The sequence below is a fragment of the Mustela lutreola genome, chromosome 11 (assembly GCF_030435805.1).
Source record: "Mustela lutreola isolate mMusLut2 chromosome 11, mMusLut2.pri, whole genome shotgun sequence".
Taxonomy (NCBI): Eukaryota; Metazoa; Chordata; class Mammalia; order Carnivora; family Mustelidae; genus Mustela; species Mustela lutreola.
Window position 1 is genome coordinate 95,057,495 of NC_081300.1, and position 19,454 is coordinate 95,076,948.

At 43.3% G+C, this 19,454-nt stretch overlaps 1 protein-coding gene across 3 annotated transcripts in view; it reads right to left on the reverse strand.

The window, feature by feature from the left end:
- The window catches only part of ANAPC5 (anaphase promoting complex subunit 5), a 46,212-nt gene extending 27,756 nt beyond the window's left edge, over positions 1–18,456 (reverse strand). Inside the window, exons 1-6 of one of the 3 annotated variants that reach the window (XM_059139446.1) lie at positions 18,121–18,456; positions 14,793–14,872; positions 14,216–14,325; positions 13,167–13,359; positions 3,983–4,049; positions 479–580 (exon numbers count right to left, since the gene is read on the reverse strand). In XM_059139446.1, the coding sequence (XP_058995429.1) occupies positions 479–580; positions 3,983–4,049; positions 13,167–13,359; positions 14,216–14,325; positions 14,793–14,872; positions 18,121–18,327 (759 nt within the window). In that variant the 5' untranslated portion in view covers positions 18,328–18,456. Of the gene's footprint in view, positions 1–478; positions 581–3,982; positions 4,050–13,166; positions 13,360–14,215; positions 14,326–14,792; positions 14,873–18,120 lie in introns of those variants that run through there. The other 2 variants (XM_059139445.1, XM_059139447.1) reach the window with 2 other exon arrangements.
- Positions 18,457–19,454: the final 998 nt, after the last annotated feature.

Below are 19,454 nucleotides of genomic sequence, written 5' to 3' on the forward strand. Positions count from 1 at the left end.
CTTAAACTCCCTCCAACAGGCAGATCCAAATCAGATATATTTCTGCATGTGAATAAAGACATCAAATCCAGGTACTACTCTACTAAGAAAGTTTGAAAAAAAAAAGAAAGAAAAGAAAGTGTTCAGGGTAAAAAATCCAGTAAGTAATGGAATTATTTGGGGGAGAAAAAAAAAACTAATAAAAGAGAAAGGAAAAGAATTTTTAGCCCCCAAACTTGAAAAAAATAAATCAATCTACTCTATCATCTGTCCATTATTCGGAGCCTCAGAGAGACAAAGCATGAACAAGAACAGTAATAGACTAAAGAAACTCCTAATGGCCCAGAGGTGAGTTTTGGGAGGAAAAGCTTTGTGACCTAGGCTTGTTGACTTGCCAACATTTCCTTCGAAGAAATGAGGCCAACAGGCCAGTCTTCAGGCTCCTCAACCCCTCAATATAGAGTAGCCTCACTGGGGCTTTCCAACTCAAAAGACTCACCGCTTCAGCAAAATCAGGATTAAATTTCAGCAAGTTGTTCAGTTCTTTCTGCAAAGATGCTGGAGTGAGGGCTTTCGTCTCATCATTCTTTAACAAAGAAGCCTGAAATTTAAAAATGACAGCTCAGTGGAAGGACATATATACGAGCCAGCATGCCCTATATCCTTTTTCGTAGCCACTGTCTCCTCTTGACCACACAAAACACTGTCTCTTCTTTCTAAAACTCAAAGCCTTCCAACTACCTCTGCCCAGTCGCATGCTCCTTGCATGCCCTACAAACTCCTGCTCCTTTTTCAGGCCCCAGTTGAGACTTCTGCCACTTGCTTGTATCACTTCCTAGACTAGGTAAGGTCCTGTAAGTCCCTACACGTGCCCATAAGCCCCCTGCACTAATCCTTCCTGCAGTACTTTTCAAACTACATGAAAAGTACCAGTATGACCCAACCCAGCCCGTGACCACCCTCACGACTGGTAGTATATACCTCCATCCAGCACTGCCAGGGGCCTCATAGCACTCAGGTGCCCTACTCCTGGTTAACTGTGTCATGTAGATGGTGCCAGCAATGATTATACAAAATATGTAGAAAACAAATTCTAAATTAAATATTAGTACTTAACCTTGTTACAGACACTTCAACTTTGCCTAGACAAATTTATATTTATAAATAATAATTTCTTTTTTTTAAAAGATTTTATTTATTATAAATAATAATTTCTTAATTCCATTTGAATGTGTTATATTATAGAAGATTCCAGAAACATGGAAAGGCATACAGAGGAAACAAAAATCATCTGTGACACCTTCACCCAGAAATAACACTATTAATATGTCAGTCTCTTATTTCAGTCTTTTTTCTATGTGTGTGGGATATATATGTGATACATACATTTATACACTATACCATATATCCATATATTATTTTAAAGATTTTATTTATTTATTTGACAGACAGAGACCACAAGTAGGCAGAGAAGGCAGGCAGAGAGAGAGAGGGTGAAGCAGGCTCCCCTCTGAGCAGACAGCCTAATGCGGTACCCAATCCCAGGACCCTGGGATCACGACCTGAGCTGAAGGCAGAGGCTTTTACCCACTGAGCCACTCAGGCAACCCTACACCTATACCACATTTTTAACAAAATTAGAACATGGTGTATCACTTTACTTCCTGCTCTTTTCATTAATATTATAAAGTTTGTCTCATCATTGGTCTCTGAAAATATGATTTTTTTTTTAAAGATTTTATTTGTTTATTTGACAGACAGAGATTACAAGTAGACAGAGAGGCAGGCAGAGAGAGAGAGAGGGAAGCAGGCTCTCCGCTCAGCAGGGAGCCCGATGCGGGACTCGATCCCAGGACCCTGGGACCATGACCTGAGCCGAAGGCAGCGGCTTAACCCACTGAGCCACCCAGGTGCCCCTGAAAATATGATTTTTAAAGCGAAAGTATTAACCCTGTGACCATCATATTTATTGCAAATACTTTTTCCCATTTTATTGTTTGCCTTTTAGTTTTGTTAGAATGTGTTCTGACATGCAGACTTTAATTTTTATGTTGAAAAATCAAATGATCTTCTCCCACATGTTTTCTTCCATTGCTTTTATGTTTAGAAAGTCTTTCCCCACCTAGAGACCACTTAAAAGTTAATATGTCGTTCCTCCCAGTTTAATTACAGCTTTACATATTCACATTTACCCTTTAATCCATCTGTAAAGTACTGAAGTGTGAGGATGAGGTTAAGATCTAGCTATATTTTCACTTCCACACTTAACCAATTGTCTAGATGGGTTTTTCTAATCTGTTTGAAATTCATCTGCAGGGTGATCCTTTCACTTTTCATCTAGACCTAAACATTACACCTTTCTGCAGAAAGAAAAATTACTAACAAAATTAAGGAAAATTAGCAAAGTAGAACAAAAAAAAATCAAAATCCTATACTTGAAAACAACATGGGAGAAAAATATTCAGCTTCTGTTCCCAAGCAAATGAAAAAGTACAACTCAAAAGCACCAGCAAGAAATGTCTGTGGTAAAATGTACTGATGTCTGCAAACTGAAATGCATCAAAGATGAAATGGTGGCAGGAAAAGCGATGTGCAGGTGTATGATAAGAAGAGAATAAAACAGTAATTGTGGTATCTAGGTGACAGGTATGTGGGTATTCACTGTGCAATGCTTTTCAACTTTTCTTTCTGTTTGAAAATGTCCATAATAAAATGTTAGGGAAAGAGAAGTCAGTCTTCCAAATCAGGTTTTTGGGCTGTGTTAGTCACACACTATTATAAAATGAACATATATTATAACTTTAAGAAAAATAAAATCATGGGGCACTTGACTGGCTCAGTCAGTAGAACATTCGACTCTTGATCTTGGAGTTTTAAGTTCAAGCCTCATGTTGTATGTAGAGATTACTTAAAAAATGATATCGTTTTTAAAAAGACTGAAAAAGAGGGGCGCCTGGGTGGCTCAGTCGGTTAAGCCTCTGCCTTCGGCTCAGGTCATGATCTCATGGTCCTGGGATTGAGTCCTGCATCCGGCTCTCTGCTCAACAGGGAGCCTGCTTCCCTTTCTCTCTCTGCCTGCCTCTCTGCCTACTCGTGATCTCTCTCTCTCCCCCTGCCAAATGAATAAACAAAATCTTTAAAAAAAAGAGAGAGAGAGAAAATCACACACAAAATCATAAAGAACACATAATCACACTGCATTGTTAGTGAAGAAAAGAGGACAGAGGACAAAGGAATAATGCAGATTCACTAATAAACCTACTAACAAGATAGGCACATGTGATGACATATAATGCCACAGGACGTGTTTTTACTTATTAAAATTTTTATTTACTTATTTATTTGAGAGAGGGAGAGAGCAGGGGGAGAGGTAAGGGGAGAGGGAGAGAGAGAGAGAGATTCTCCTGCAGACTCCCTGCTGAGTGTGGAGCCTGCTGTAGGGCTTGATCCCACAACCTGAAGATCATGACCAAAGCCAAAAATCAAGAGTTGTATGCTTAACCAAGAGTCACCCAGGCATCCCTCCACAGAATATTAAAAGTTATGGGGTGTATTGGTGGCTCAGTTGTTAAGCATCTGCTTTTGGCTCAGGTCATGATCCCAGAGTTGTGGGATCGAGCCCCACATCAGGCGACTTGCTCCGCAGAAAGCTTGCTTCTCCCTCTCCGACTCCCCCTGCCTGTGTTCCCTCTCTCACTGTCTGTCAAATAAGTAAATAAAATCTTTAAAATAAATAAATAAATAAATAAATAAATAAATAAATAATAAAAGTTTATGATAGAAGCACCTGGGTGGCTCAGTTAGTTAAGCATCTGCCTTCAGCTCAGGTCATGATCCCAGGGTCCTGGGATCGAGTCCGTGTCAGGCCCCCTGCTCAGCGGGGAGCCTGCTTCTCCCTCTGCCTGCTCCTCCCCCTGCTTGTGCCCCCCATAAATAAATAAAAACTTTTTTTTAAAAAATTAAAAAAAATAAAAGTTTGGGATAAATAACAGAATTAACATACCTGTTGAGAAAGAAAAAATTCTGCTTGTTTTTGGGAGAGAGGCCCACTGCAAGATACCTCCTCTTCTCTGGAAGAAAATAAAACAAAACTATTAAGGAATTACACCACGGGATGGAAGAACCAGGTGATGAGGAGTGCTTGTGTTGTGAGCACTGGGTTTCATATGAAGTGCTGAATCCACTGTATCGTACACCTGAAACTAGTATGACACTGTACAGTAACCAAATGGGAATTAAAATAAAAACTTAAAAGTCAAACAAACAAAAAAGAATTACACAACAGCAAGAATGGTGAGGCTGACAAAGTCAATAACTTCATCAGAAGAGCTCAAAAATCTTTACAATTAATTCTCTCCTCTCAGAAATAGAAAAAATCATCCATAAACAGTGATGGGGATGTGGAATGACCTGCCATAGTTTGCACAATATAATTACGGAGAGTTACAGACCTAAGTTCCACATAGCGGGATCTTTCCACCGTACACATCTCTCATGGTATGCCTGATTTAAAGCCCTTGAGTGGTACCCCCCAGCTTCCAGAATAAAGCCCACGCTACTTAGCAGGGCAGGCGCAAGGCTCCATGAGTGGTCCAAGCCACAACGCAATCCTTCGCCTTTTCTTTCTCACACATACCCCCAGCCTGACTTCATAGATCTCCTATGCGCCAAGATGCCCCCACTGCTTCCTCAGCCTGCAGGGCCCGCTGTCCCACCCGCTGTTGGACTGCAGTACCCCACCCATTATTCGAGACTGACTCGAGTGTCATGTCCTCCAACAATCTCTGCTGACGCCTCCCACCGAGCTCCCACTGTCTCCTAGAGAGGCTGAGCACACGCGGATGCATCGCCACACCTCTTACTTGCAGCTGGACGCCAATACTGAGCACCATGTCTAGGAACAAAACGGGCACTCAGAGTTTGCGGAATGAATGAATGAAGAGTTTCTATCTCCTTGTTACAGATACAAGATGTGGTGTACTTAAGAGCAGGAAAAAAGTGGCTTCTGCTAAGAAATCTCTCCCTAGATGGGACGCCTGGGTGGCTCAGTTGGTTGAGCGGCTGCCTTCGGCTCAGGTCATGGTCCCGGCATCCTGGGACCGAGTCCCACATCGGGCTCCTTGAGCCTGCTTCTCTCTCTGTCTCTGCCTGCCACTCTGTCTGCCTGTGCTCGCTCTCGCTCTCTCTCTCTGACAAATAAATAAATAAAATCTTTAAAAAAAAAAAAAAAAAAAAAGAAATCTCTCCCTAGAAATTTACATTATGCAGAATTAACAGACAAGGATATAGGGATATAAAGCTGGGCTTGAGAAATCTACACATGCACAAGAGTGAAGCCTTATTTTGACACCAAAATATGAGTAATAACACCCTTTTGCCCCAAGACTCTGAAGAAATGGACTCCTGTATAGGATGATGGGAAGTATAAAAATCAATATTTACTCATAAAGAATGCTTTCATTAGATGCACTCTGCATCTAATACAGCAGTTCTCCAACTTTTGTGTAAATGATATGTGAATGGGTATTCTGAAAGAAAATGCTTCTGAGGTTACAAAATTTGGGGAACGTTACACACTCTATCTTGCTTGGAGATTCATGACGCAGGTGAGAGAAATCCAACAGAAAGAAAGTTTATTTACTTTTGTTTAATGTACCACTGAGCAAACTCATTGAACAAAGAATCCTTTCCTCAAAACTTTCAAGAAGCATGAGTGTTCCACGGAATACACTTCGGGAGGTACTGCTCTAATATTCTCCTGGCTTCATTTCTGATAAATATTACCTAACAATCCCTAAGGCTGTGTATCAGATTCTGCAATCATTACAGCTGCCAAGAGAAAGCCCCAACCCAGGTCTAACAAAGATCAGTGACACAACAGTGACCTGGAGGGAAATGGAAAACGAATTCTCAGGCCAAGTTATCAAATGGAAAACAGTTACTGGGCAGTAAGAAGCCCTTTTCTCTTAACATATCTCGTAACCAAGGTAAACCCAAGGCTTGGAAGAAACACGGCTGCATACAGAAAGGCTAGTGATAGGGAACCTGGGTGGCTCGTTTGGTTGTGTCTAACTTCGGCTCATGATCCCAGGGTCCTGTGATCAAGTCCCGCATCAGGCTCCCCACATAGCGGGGCGTCTGCTTCTCCCTCTGACCCTCCCCTCTCTCGTGTTTTCTCAAACAAATAAACTCTAAAAAAAAAAAAAAAAAAAAAGGCTGGAGAGAGGTTTGATTGAATGAATTAATGAATTCATCTGAATGAAACTGGACACACAATACTTGGCCCATCAGCCTCTAAACGATCATGCCCTCTGTTCACCTCAGAGGGGTGAGGTCCTCGCTTCCTCGATCAGGGCACCTGGCCGGCTCAGTCAGTAGAGCACAGAGAAAATCAGCATCAATGCAAACTGATTCTTTTTTTATTTTTTTTAAGATTTTATTTATTTATTTGACATAGAGAGAGAGTACAAGCAGGGGGAGCAACAGGGGGAGGGAGAGGGAGAAGCAGGTTCCCCACCAAACAGGGAGCCTGACACAGAGCTCAATCCCAGGACCCTGGGACCATGATGAGCCAAAAGCAGCCACCTAACTGACTGAGCCACCCAGGTGCCCCTGCAAACTGATTCTGTAAAGAAGGAAGTACAGTCCCCACAAATGAAGATCGAATTCGGTTCTGGCCTCCACAGTGGTAACCATAGGTGACATGCTTCGGGAGAGCAAGTAAAAACACCATGGCCCAAACCATCCGTCAATGACTCCTCCAGATTCCTCAGGGCCCCACACATACGTGCAGAAGAAAGTAACTTGTTAGAAGCCACAGGGGTATTCAGTTTAGGAAAAAGGCTACCTATTTGGGAAAAGGGCTCAAGTGTACCTTGCTTATCAACCCAATTATTAGCTGAGACAGAATTTTAGACTTACTAGTGCTAGAAATCAAGGGCACTTAAGCTGGGTCCGTGGATGGGCTTTATTTAAGTCCATGAACCTTATAAAACTGCACTCAAAAGCTGGAAAGATGTACGTTTCTAATATGAACATAGCATATGGCATTTGTGAGACACTCAGGAGTCTGGAAATTCCTCTCAAAGTCTTAAATCTACTACTGCATTGAAATTTTGAAAATACGAGATTAATCAATCAACAAAGATTTTATGTTTTGTTTCTGGATATTTGCAGTGCAGAAAACCCTGGTCTAGGTGCGGGAGGCCACACAATGTGTGAACAGGCTTCCAGTCCTGGGGAAGGCTGAGTCTCACCCAGGTGAGAAGACAGCAGTAAGCGATAAATGCCAAATGTGACTATGAACTCTGCACTGAGAAATGAGGAGAATCACTTGCAAGCCGGGAAGGAGCAGAGAAAATGATGACGGAGAAGGTGTTCCCGGAAAGGGAAACAAAGGACAAGACCAGGACCGGGATAAAGGATCCAAGCTGAGAAACTGCAAGTAATGGCAGAAAGGTCAACTGTGGAAGGCCTTGAACACCAGCTGGGGAGACTGTGAAATCCTTCGAGGTTTCTGAGCAGGATATTGACAGAAGCAGGGGCAGCGAGGGACCGGGACAGAAACGGTTATTAAACATTCAAGGAGGAGGGCGCCTGGGTGGCTCAGTGGGTTAAGCCGCTGCCTTCGGCTCAGGTCATGATCTCGGGGTCCTGGGATCGAGTCCCGCATCGGGCTCTCTGCTCAGCGGGGAGCCTGCTTCCTCCTCTCTCTCTCTCTGCCTGCCTCTATGCCTACTTGTGATCTCTCTGTCAAATAAATAAATTAAAAAAAAAAATCTTTAAACATTCAAGGAGGAAGCGAGGACCTCACCCTTATGAGGTGAACAGAGGGCATGAGGCAGCCCCTCTCCCCGAGCCACAGTCCTCCATCTGTGCCTCCAACAAGCAGCTTGTCCTATCTTGGAAGCAGGGTGTATGCCGTGTGCTCTGGCAATTTCTCCTGGCTCCTTCATCACCTGGCTCTGGGTCTAAGGGGCCCCTCCTCAGCCGGACCCCAGTTACTCTCTCTCTACCCTCTACCTGAGGGTTCCGTTTCCTCTCAAAGGCAATGCCTTGCTCTGAAACTACATTAATGATCAGTTGCCTCTCTATTATCTGACCCTCCGCGCAGGACTCCGTGAAGACAAGGCCCTCTCCCCTTGGTGACGACACAGCCTCTTGCCATGGTATCTGGTACACAGGAAGCACTCAGGAAGTATTTGTTGAATAAATTAATGAGTCTGGGAGATTTATATTAAATCACTGGCAAGGGAAGAATTACCAGAGAATTTCTACTTCTGTTAGGTCCTTTTAGGAGCACAGGGAGGCTGTAATTACAGCAGCCTGCAGACCTGTAGCCTCCGTGGCAGACTCACACGGGCTAATCCTATCAGCCTGGTCCTGACTGCTGGCACTTGGCAACTGCCGGCAAATGAAACACAGGCTCAATTTCAGCATGCCCTCTCCTCTGTGATGGGATTTTTTTGATAAATGATAAACATCCGTGGACTAAATAATTCTTCCCTCTCTTCTAAACTAACAGTGGGGGAAAAATCAATTAATTAGCGGTTGGGTTTCTCCATCCAGATAAGAATAATTTCACTGTGGGATGGGAGATTTGCAAGCTATGCAATATTGCTTTCTTTCCCCTTTCTAATCTGTGGGTTTTTTTTTTTTTAGATTTTATTATTTGACAGGCAGAGATCACAAGTAGGCAGAGAGGCAGGCAAAGAGAGAGGAGAAAGCAGGCTCCCTGCTGAGCAGAGAGCCCAATGCAGGGCTCGATCCCAGGACCCTGGGATCATGACCTGAGCTGAAGGCAGAGGCTTTAACCCGCTGAGCCACCCAGGCGCCCCTCTAATCTGCTTTATTATTTATTTATTTATTTCATATAGGTTCCACGCCACGCAGCATGGAGCCCAATGTGGGGCTGAACTCACGACTCTAAGATTAAGACCTGAGCTGAGATCAAGTCGGACATTTGACTGAATGAGCTACTCAGGCGCCCCACTCCTTTCTAATTTTAATACAAATATCCAGGACAAGAAAAATAACTTTCCTGAAGAAAAGAGACCTGAAAACATTCCAATAATGAAAAAAAAAGAAAGAAAGAAAGTAAACAGAAAGAAATGAGCTAAATTAAGAAGCTTTTCTTAATGCAATAAAACATTACAAAAGATCACAAAAAATAAAATTTTCCTCTTTAAAAAACAAGAAATGAATGTAAATATATTCTTTCTTTTTTTAATGTAAATATATTCTATAAAATAAAATCTTATTACAAGTAAAACCATTTGTTGACAAAAAATTTTGATAATTGAGAAAAATATTTATTTATTTATTTATTTATTTATTTTTAAGATTTTTTAAAAAATTTATTTGACAGAGAGATCACAAGTAGGCAGAGAGGCAGGCAGAGAGTGAGAGGGAAACAGGCTCCCTGCTGAGCAGAGAACCCGATGCAGGGCTAGATCCCAGGACCTGGAGATCATGACCCGAGCCGAAGGCAGAGGCTTTAATCCACTGAGCCACCCAAGCGCCCCAAGAAAAATATTTAAATAGTGTATCTCTTTAATTTCAGTGACAAAATTCAGTTACTATATGTACACTATCTTCTGGAACTATACATACACCTTTTTTTTTTTTTGGTCCAGAAATGTCACTTACTGGAAAATTATGAAAATTTACATTGGTATACATTTTTTAACCATTACAGAGCATTCTGCATATTGTATATTTTAAGTGAAAAAACATTTCTGGGGCGCCTGGGTGGCTCAGTGGGTTAAGCCGCTGCCTTCGGCTCAGGTCATGATCTCAGAGTCCTGGGATCGAGTCCCGCATCGGGCTCTCTGCTCAGCAGAGAGCCTGCTTCCCTCTCTCTCTCTGCCTGCCTCTCCATCTACTTGTGATTTCTCTCTGTCAAATAAATAAATAAAATCTTAAAAAAAAAAAAAATTCTGTTTTATCGCTGGGAAGACATACAATTGTAATATATATGCAATTTGATTCTCAGTTCTTATGGTTTAAAATTCTCCACCCCTATTTTTTTAAAAAAAGTTTTTTTGGGGGGGCGCCTGGGTGGTTCAGTGGGTTAAAGCCTCTGCCTTCGGCTCAAGTCATGATCTCAGGGGCCTGGGATCCAGCCCCACATCGGGCTCTCTGCTCAACCTCTCTACCTGCCTCTCTGCCTGCTTATGATCTCTGTCTGTCAAATAAATAAGTAAATAAAAATCTTTAAAAAATATAATAAAAGGGATGCCTGGGTGGCTCAGTCGGTTAAGCCGCTGCCTTCGGCTCAGGTCATGATCCCGAGGTCCTGGGATCGAGTTCCGCATCAGGTTCCTTGTCCAGCAGGGAGCCTGTTTCTCTCTCTGCCTCTGCCTGTGACACTGCCTGCTTGTGCTCTCTGACAATAAATAAATAAGAAACCTTTTAAAAAATTATATATATAGATATATAATATATATAAAAATTATATATCTATATCTATAATTTTTTTAAAGATTTTATTTATTTGACAGAGATCACAAGTAGTCAAGAGGCAAGCAGAGAGAGAGGAAGGGAAGCAGGCTCCCCACTGAGCAGAGAGCCCAATGCAGGCCTTGATCCCAGGACCCTGGGATCATGACCTAAGCTGAAGGCAGAGGCTTTAACACACTAAGCCACTGAGGCGCCCCTAAAAAAAGTTTTTAGACATTGTAATTCACTGTAGACTTTCTTCTTCTTTTTTTCTTTTTCTTTGTTTCTTTTGAGTATAGTGTGCACAATGTGACATTAGTTTCAGGTGTACAACATCATGATTTGACATGAAACGATACACCTTCATAGTAAATACACTGGGTCACACAAAGATGTTCTTAGAATAGGATAAAAGCAAAACGATGCAGTTAGACCTAATTACATAGGATTGATTTAGGAGACAGGCAAACCAAAATAAGTCTGAACTTTAACATTTCGCAGGAAGTGACATTCTGCAACCTGAAGTAGATAAAGTAGCCAGAGCAAGGACGACCCTGCGGCCTGGATGCACTCCTGAGGCAGCTAAGCTAAAAGAGAAACTAGAGAAAAAGAGCGCCTGTATTCACTGGTCGTTTACTACGTGCCAGGCACAGTTCCAAACACTTACATGGATCTGACATTTAATGCTCGCAACACCCCTCTGAGGAGGGGACGGGATGCCCCGTTTTGCAGATGAGGATGCTGAGGCACAGAGAGAGAGAGGGTGAGTAACTGGCCCAGAATCACACAGAGGATAAGTGGAGGAGCCGAAACCCTAAGCCAGCAGTCTGTCACCAGAGCCAGACTCAAGCCTACACTGTTCTGCCTCCACTACGTGAGAGGCATTTGTTAGCAGCTCTAAGTGAGTGAGATTTTGGAAGTATTTAATGGTATATAAGCTCTTGCGCCCAGTATGTGCTCAACAAATCATGGAATCAAAGGCCACTCTAGGAACGAACCATTCCCCGACGGTGTTTAGCCGGTCTCCTCAGGGCAGGCAAGGCTTACTTAATCAGAGCTCTGAGCATGCTGCAGTGTGATGATCTGTGATGCCAGTCGTCCTCACCACACGTTGGGCTCCTCGAGATCAGATATGGCATATACTGTACACATATATATGCATGCATATACACGTATATGGCATATACTGTACACATATATATGTACACGTATACACGTAATGGCATATACTGTACACGTATATACGCACGTGTGTATCCTTCTCTCCCAGCGGCAGCAGTTTACTTGGGAGGTGATCCCAGGTAACAAGTGGGGGGAGGGGAAGTGAGGGAGTGAAGTGAAGGAAGTCAGTAAAAAGCGCTTTAGGGACCACTGGGCAGTGCGGGCGACAGGCTGTGTGTGTTGATTTTCGCAGTCACTCATCCAGCACATATCCACCGACACATTCTGTCAGGCAGGCAGTACACTAAGCACTGGGAAAGAGGCCCCGAAGCAAGACAGACAGGGGTCTTAGATCTGAAGGGGTGCCAAGGCAGAAGACAGATACAACGGAGTAAGCAAATAAATGTGAAAAGTTACTCCGTAAGGAGAGCCTTGATGGAACTAAAGAAGTATTTGGGATGGAGATTACTCCAGAGATGTGTTCAGGGAAGGCTTGTGTGATGAGGCCGGAGCTGGAGCCGAAGTCAGCATGGAGTATTAGCAGAGCTGAAAGCAGGCCGAGCTGCTGACCCGCGAAGGGCGGGGCGGAGAGTGAGGAGAAAGAGGCGGAGGGTGACGGGGCCAGAACACACAGCCTCTAAGGCTGTGACGGGCTGGGATTCTGGTCCGAACACCAACAACAGTCGCTGCGCGTTTGGGGCAGAAGGGTACGGTTTACGTGCGCAGGGGCTCCCTTGGATGCTGCAGGAAACCCATTGCAGGGAGACCAGGGCGGAGGCAAGGAGGCCAGCGGGGAGGCCGAGAAGTCTAGCCTTAGTGGAGATGCGCCGCTGGGGCTGCAGGGGCAGCAGTGGCGATGGAGACAAGTGAACTAAGACCAAACTGCCGTGGAGGAACAAGTGCCTGGGCTGAGGGACTGGCTGTCGGGGTGACAGAGGGGGGAACCAAGGGCACTCTGAGGTTCTGAGCTTCAACAACTAGGTGAGCAGTGGCATGCCATCTCCTCTGCTTCAACTTTAATAGGCACGCCATACATTTTCACTGAATTAATCAACTCTTAACTCACTCTGACATAAGGAACACTATCAGTCTGGGAGGGTCCCAGCAGGAAACAAATGGCCCATTCAGATGGGGTGATCTGAGAAGAGTTTAATAAAGGACCACTTATAAAACTCCGGGCAGGAGACAGAGAAGCTGTAAGAGACAATACCGTTCCCAGGGCTGGTGAGTGAGGAACCTGACACCCCAGGCCTGGGAACCTCTTCCTAGTTCCCCGATCCCACAAGAACGCAGAGAGGACCACCTGATAGAAGCTGTGACCCCACAGACAGTCCACTATGGCCCTGAGGGAAGGGAGCCAGCGGATCAACAACCTGACCCCACTCTCCTCGGCCCACTACTGCCTCCCAGTCAGAAATCAGAAGGCAAGAAGCCCACTGAAGCAACCCATACGGGTCAACTTCTTAGATCTAAAGGGGCAAAAAGACAGCGGGTGGCATGTGAGCTCTGAATGAATGAGGATTTACTATGCCTGTAATTACACTATTTCACAGGAAAGGGATGCCTACCCAAAAAACCCAAATTACCGGATAGACACATCAAGTTCTTCTTTTTCCATTTTTCTTTCGCCCTCCTCTCTGTTGGTCAGTTCCATGTCAGCATCCTCCACTGTCTTTTTCTCACCATTTTGGAAGTACTGTTGAAGGGCGGTGTACAGTTTAAACACTTGACTGAAAGAAAGCTTACTGTAGGCCAAGATCATATGGCGCAGAAATAAACCTAGAAAATACACAGGAGAAGGCATTAACTAAAATCCAGGCTACATAATGTTGATACTGTTTCTTGCAACTCTGCCTGCAAAAGAATCAAAAAGAGACACTTGCAATTGCTATTCCCTCCTCCCAGAATGTTCTTTCCCCATCTTTCACAAAACTGGTTTCCTCATCTTATACAGGGTTCAGTCCCCAGCTCACCCCACTGCCCCCACACCCTATCATCTTTAGCCATCCAAAATGTTTTCTCGTGGCTACTGGAACTATCTGAAATTATGTTATTTACTTGTTTACTTGTCACCATCTAGCCTCACCCTACCAGCATGCGATCTCCACAAGAGGAAGGTCCCTATCTATCCTGTAAGTCCAGATCCTGGCACACGGGAGATCATGGAATAACTGATGTTGAATGACATAAAAACTATCCCACAAAAAAGCCGAATGAAGTATGGATATAAGCCCAATAGAAAAGCCTCAAGAAATTTCATGTATGCACCTTATTAACTATAGCAATGATATAGTCTTACTTCACTTCTGTTCATAAAAGTTTAAATAGTGACCCTGACTTAGAGTCGTGTGGTGCAGACAAGGAATCCAGAGAACTATGAGAAACAGCTCTGAAACCCTAAAAGGCCCCAGGACCAGGCTAATAGTTGGGACTATTACAGACAAAACAGAAGATGCTTTTCCACAAGATAGTTACATAAACATAGGATACAATGGCAAGGCAAGAAATACCAACTAAAACGTGTCCAATACCCCACTGTGTTTGTTCAGAAATGGCAGAGTCATGATAGATGTGATTCAGAAAGCTGCTCACTTCAATGAAAACATTCTCTGCTCTCCTTAAAAGAGCGTCATACCTACTACACTCGTTTTGTGAACCTCTGGTTCAGTTCCAGAAAAAGAATCTGTAAGGTCATCAAAAAATTGTTCCATATCCTTCAATTCGCCTTCAGCCATCAGTTTGATTCTGAATGAGAAAATTGAGGTGCGTATTTTAGGAAGTCCCTCTGAACATCCTCTCATGTTTCACATTCCACAGTTATACCCAATAAAGCTATTTTAAAAGCAAATTAGATATTCATATAAAATGGTGGCACGTAAAACAAACTTGACAATCCAAAATATCACTCTCATTATTCTAAAAAGCATCACTGCTCATGTTTTCATGATCATAAAATGTGTCAAAATAACAGATCAGCCAGCAAAAATGTAATTCTCTGCAACGACTAAGAAGAACAAGGTAGATCTGTACAGAAAAATAAGTTTTGAAACAGTATGTTTAATGTTAACCATTTTTCAAAAAGAGAAGTAAAGTACTTAGGAAAATTGAGAGTAACAAAGATATATTTTTAGAGAATTCATTATCTTGTACATTTTTCTAATTTTCATCTACATAAACGTATTTTCACATATACAGAAGGAAAGAAAGCTCACCTGATCTGTACTGAATTTGCCAGCTGGGGACAAGATTCTTCAATTAACTTGTACAGTTTAGACAGTGTAATATCTGGGCCCTGGATAAAGATGACAGAGGGGTTACCAATAAATTTTAAGAGCTGGAAAATGGTAAAGAGTAAACATGAATTCATTTATCAACCCCTCTGCTTTAACAGGTATTCCAAATGTGAAATTTCAAATCACAAATATAACCAATCTGTAAAATGCTAAAGGAATACATCAGATTTGCAAAGCACTCTCGGTTCATTGGAGGAAAGGTTTAAAATGGAAACAAAGCATAGACTCTGTAGTCCAAGGACCTGCCCTTCCTTCCTTTTTATTTTGTAATCATGGCAAAGCTAGTTTCCTTCATCAGCAAAATGTAGATAATCGTAACCATCTCTCTTGTTCCTGACAGAGAAAGAGTAAGAAAAGGAAAAGTGCTTTGTAAACTGGAAAACATTATTCAAACACAGGTGTCCTATTTTTCACAAACAATTTCATTTGATCCTTCCCAAAACCTTGTGAAGTAGGCAGACACTATGTGCCCAAGTCCGTAAAAGGTACCAGTAGAGACAAAGAGTATGCATCCTTCTCTGTCAAGAAGATTACAGTCTAACTGAGGTTTTAAACCAAACACTGAATCTTTTTTGGAGAGTAAGTTGACACTATATATGCCAGTTTTAGATGTGGGAAGCAATTCCACTTCGGGGGAAGGTATGTTTGGCATGCGTTGTTTGAAACGAAGAAAAACTGAAAAGAACCTGTAAGTCCATCAATAGTTAATCCATAACTTATAATAAGTTATAAACTTTTTAAAAAGATTTTATTTATTTATTTGACAGAGAGAGAGAGATCACAAGAAGACAGAGAGACAGGCAGGGGTGGGGGATGCAGGCTCCCCGCTGAGCAGAGAGCCAAAGTGGGGCTCAATCCCAGGACCCTGACATCATGACCCTAGCTGAAGGCAGAGGCTTAACCCACTGAGCCACCCAGGTGCCCCTATAAACTTACTTTAACATTAAAATTAGGAGTTATATTTCTTTCCTTATTGGGGAATACAATGTAGCTGTTAAAAATAATTGGGTGGCTCTATTCAAATGTACTGACATGGAAAGCTCTCCAAGACTGGTTAAATGAAAGGAGTAAGCTATAGAATAAAATTTTATTTTTGTAAAAAAAAATTTTTTTAATTCAAGCAAAATTAAATTAAAAGGATACAAATACATCCTTACAATCATATGCTTCTACCTATTTATATACACATGGATTTTAAAAAATGTCTAGAAAGCTCTATTCTGACCTGCGACTCCATAAATAGTTAAATGAGCGAACATTAACAGTGATAATCTCTGAGGCAAAAGGACCAGATGACATGAAGAACCATAACCTTTCACTCCATTAATTTTAGTATCAGCTGAAGTTTTTACAATAAATTTTTGTATGTTAGTTGAGTAATTAAAAATTAACTGGTTTTTAAAAATTAACTAATGCTTAAAGCCAAACATTAAGCAAAGGAATTGGGAGTCTGACTGGAACATTAGAACCACAAGAACCAAAGAACCACAAAGGATCATTTAAGACAGAAAAAACAGCACGAACAAAGGCAGTCTGATGGGAGCTAAAACACAAGTACTGTTTTGTTTCTTTCTTCTATTACTGAATCTTACAATATAATGACTTTTATTTCAATAATGGGGAAAATACACTTGTAATAACAGTAATGTGGCTAGGACTGGGAGCTACAAGTAATGGAGACCCCAGTCTTGTATTCAACCAACTGGGTAAGCCACTTAATCTGTGTCCGCAGTACCCTCCCCCAACTAATACGGATTATATATATATATATATATGGCTATATATGTATATAAATTTTTTACGTATAAAATGTATACATATATTTTTTAAGATTTTATTTATTCATTTGAGAGAAATTTGGAGAGAGCACAAGCAGGGGGAGAGGCAGAGGGAGAGGGAGAAGGAGACTCCCCGATGAGCAGGGAGTCCAATGTGGGGCTCCATCCCAGGACCTGGAGATCATGACCTGAGCGGAAGGCAGACGATTAACCAACTGAGCTACCCAGGCGCCCGTGGGTGATGTATTTTTTAAAAAGCCATTTAGGGGTGCCTGGGTAGCTCAGTCAGTTAAGTGGCGGACCTGGTCTCAGCTCAGGTCATGATCTCAGTGTCCTGAGATGGAACCCTTCATTGGACTCCAAGCTCAGCTGGGAGTCTACTTGAGATTCTTTCCCTCTTCCTCTCCTTCTACCCCTCCCTCTGCATGTACACGTGCTATCTCAAATAAATAAATCTAAAAAAAAACCCCAAAAAACAAAAACCCAAACCCTTTATCAAGCATATTGCTGTTGTGGGGGCCCAGGACCCCAGATCTTTGTTTCTGCCACCACTGCTCAATAGACAACTACTCATCCTTCAAGTTCCAGCTTAACACTCCACTTCCTAAGTCCTCCCGGTTCCCGGGAGTCCACCCATCTGCCACGAGAGGGTATATCCCATTTCACTTACCCCACACTTTTACTTAGGTGCTCTACTAAGCTCTGGGGATAACAAGAGTGAACAAAAGTAGCACAGAACACGGCCCTTATAGCAGTCTAACAGGGGAGAGTCAATCATAAAATCACACATACAAATGAGAAGAACCCTAACTGATATCAAAGGTGCATGACCCATGAAAACACACTAAAACGGAAAACTGCTAACACTCAGCATTTTACTATATGCCACACACTGTGAAGCAGAATCCAATTTAACACAACCCTCCCCAAACAGAGCCTCTCTTACTGTCCCCATTTTACAGAGAGAAACCAGAGACCCAACGAGGTTTCGGGACTTGCTATCCCCCGAGTCTGCGAAATGAAAGAAAACATGGAAAGGGCTGAACCAACGGTTCAGTGCTCAAGGTCGGCTGCTCGTTTTAGGTAATTGCGGTCCTCGGGAAGCCCGTTCGATTCGCCCGTCTCCAACGCTCAGGACTACGTGCAGCCCCTCGCCCTAGATGACGAGGGTCTGGGAAAAGCATTCCTCCCCCTGTCGCTCAGCTGAGAAATGCTGGAAACAAATATGAACCCCCCCCCCAAAAAAAAATGCATGTAGAGCGCCTGGTCGATGGAGTAATAAGGACTCGTCCTTAGCAGGTGGATTAACTCCTTTTTTTTTTTTTTTTTTTTTTTTTTTTTTGAGGTCCTCCCGGGCTTCAAGAGTGCGGGCTGAACACTCGTGCCCCCAGGCCCAGGGCGGTGTCCGGCACAGAGCAGGTGCTCAGTCAAGGTTTGCTGAATGAGCGGGAGCCGGCGGGGCCGCTCACCTGCAGCAGCGGCAGGAGCAGCTGGTTGAGCCTCCGCCGCTCCATGAGGCTGACGGCGCCCTCGCCCGTGCGGCCCATCTCGTTCAGCAGCACCAGCACCGCGATCTTATACGGCGTCACCCAGTCCTTGATGCCGAACACGTTGGCGTGCACCACCCCATTGGTCATCATGGGGTTGAAGTAGAGGCTCTCGTGGACGCTGGCCATCGTGGCCCGGGACTAAGTCCGGGAGCCCGGCCGCTCCACGGCGCGGCCGCCACGCCCGGGTTCCGGCTTGAAGCAGCGCACCACCCTCCTCGGGCCCCCACAGGACCCCGCTGTAGCCCAGGAAACGGGTATCCTCGCTCGCGGCAAGCCATTGGCCAATCAGAGAAGGTAAACCATAGCACATGGGAGGGCTACAGCCAATTAGAATATCCAGGGGTGCTGTGCGGGATGGAGCAAAGACTGTGCACCTCAAAACTGAGTCCCTACAGAAACTGGAGCGGAAGAAGTAAGTTCCCGAGTGCCTTGGACAGTGAAAGGAAGATGATGCCTTCAGGGCCGCAGCTGAACGTCTCTGTTTGCGGTGGTTGGGGGAGCTGCCAATTTGTTTGATTTGAAAACCGTTAAAATTGTATTTTGGGGGGTACCTGGGTGGCTCAGTGGGCTAAGCTGCTGCCTTCGGCTCAGGTCATGATCTCAGGGTCCTGGGATCGAGCCCCGCATCAGGCTCTCTGCTCAGCAGGGGGCCTGCTTCCTCCTCTCTCTCTGCCTGCCTCTCTGCCTACTTGCGACCTCTCTCTGTCAAATGAATAAATAAAATCTTAAAAAAAAAATTGTATTTTGAAACAATCCTGTTTAAAAGCAATGAAATTAAATTTGCACCACTAAAATTCGTATGTTTCATGATGTTAATTTCTAAACTCAGTGTTTGGAAGTTTCATTTAGCTCTTTTAAGACGTGATGAAACATTTTTTCTCACTATTTCACAAATGTCATTTAGAGACAGCCGAGTCATAGAGGGTGATATCACTTTGGGTTCCTACCCGATAAACTACAAGATCTCTAGTCTGGCATTCGTAGCCTGGCAAAATCAATCCCTAGACGATGTTTTCAAACAATTTTTTACTATTCCCCTTCCATTCATCAGTATCTCTCCCAAGAGGCTTCTCTATAGCCTGAATTACTATTTTTTTTTTCTGAATTACTATTAATAATGACTTGCCTTCCGTACTAATCTCAATGACCTTTGAAAGAAAAACCAGGTACTATTCAACTTTGGCTACATATAGACACACACACACACACACACACACACACACTGCCTAGTACCTTGTTTTTGTCTCAATCGC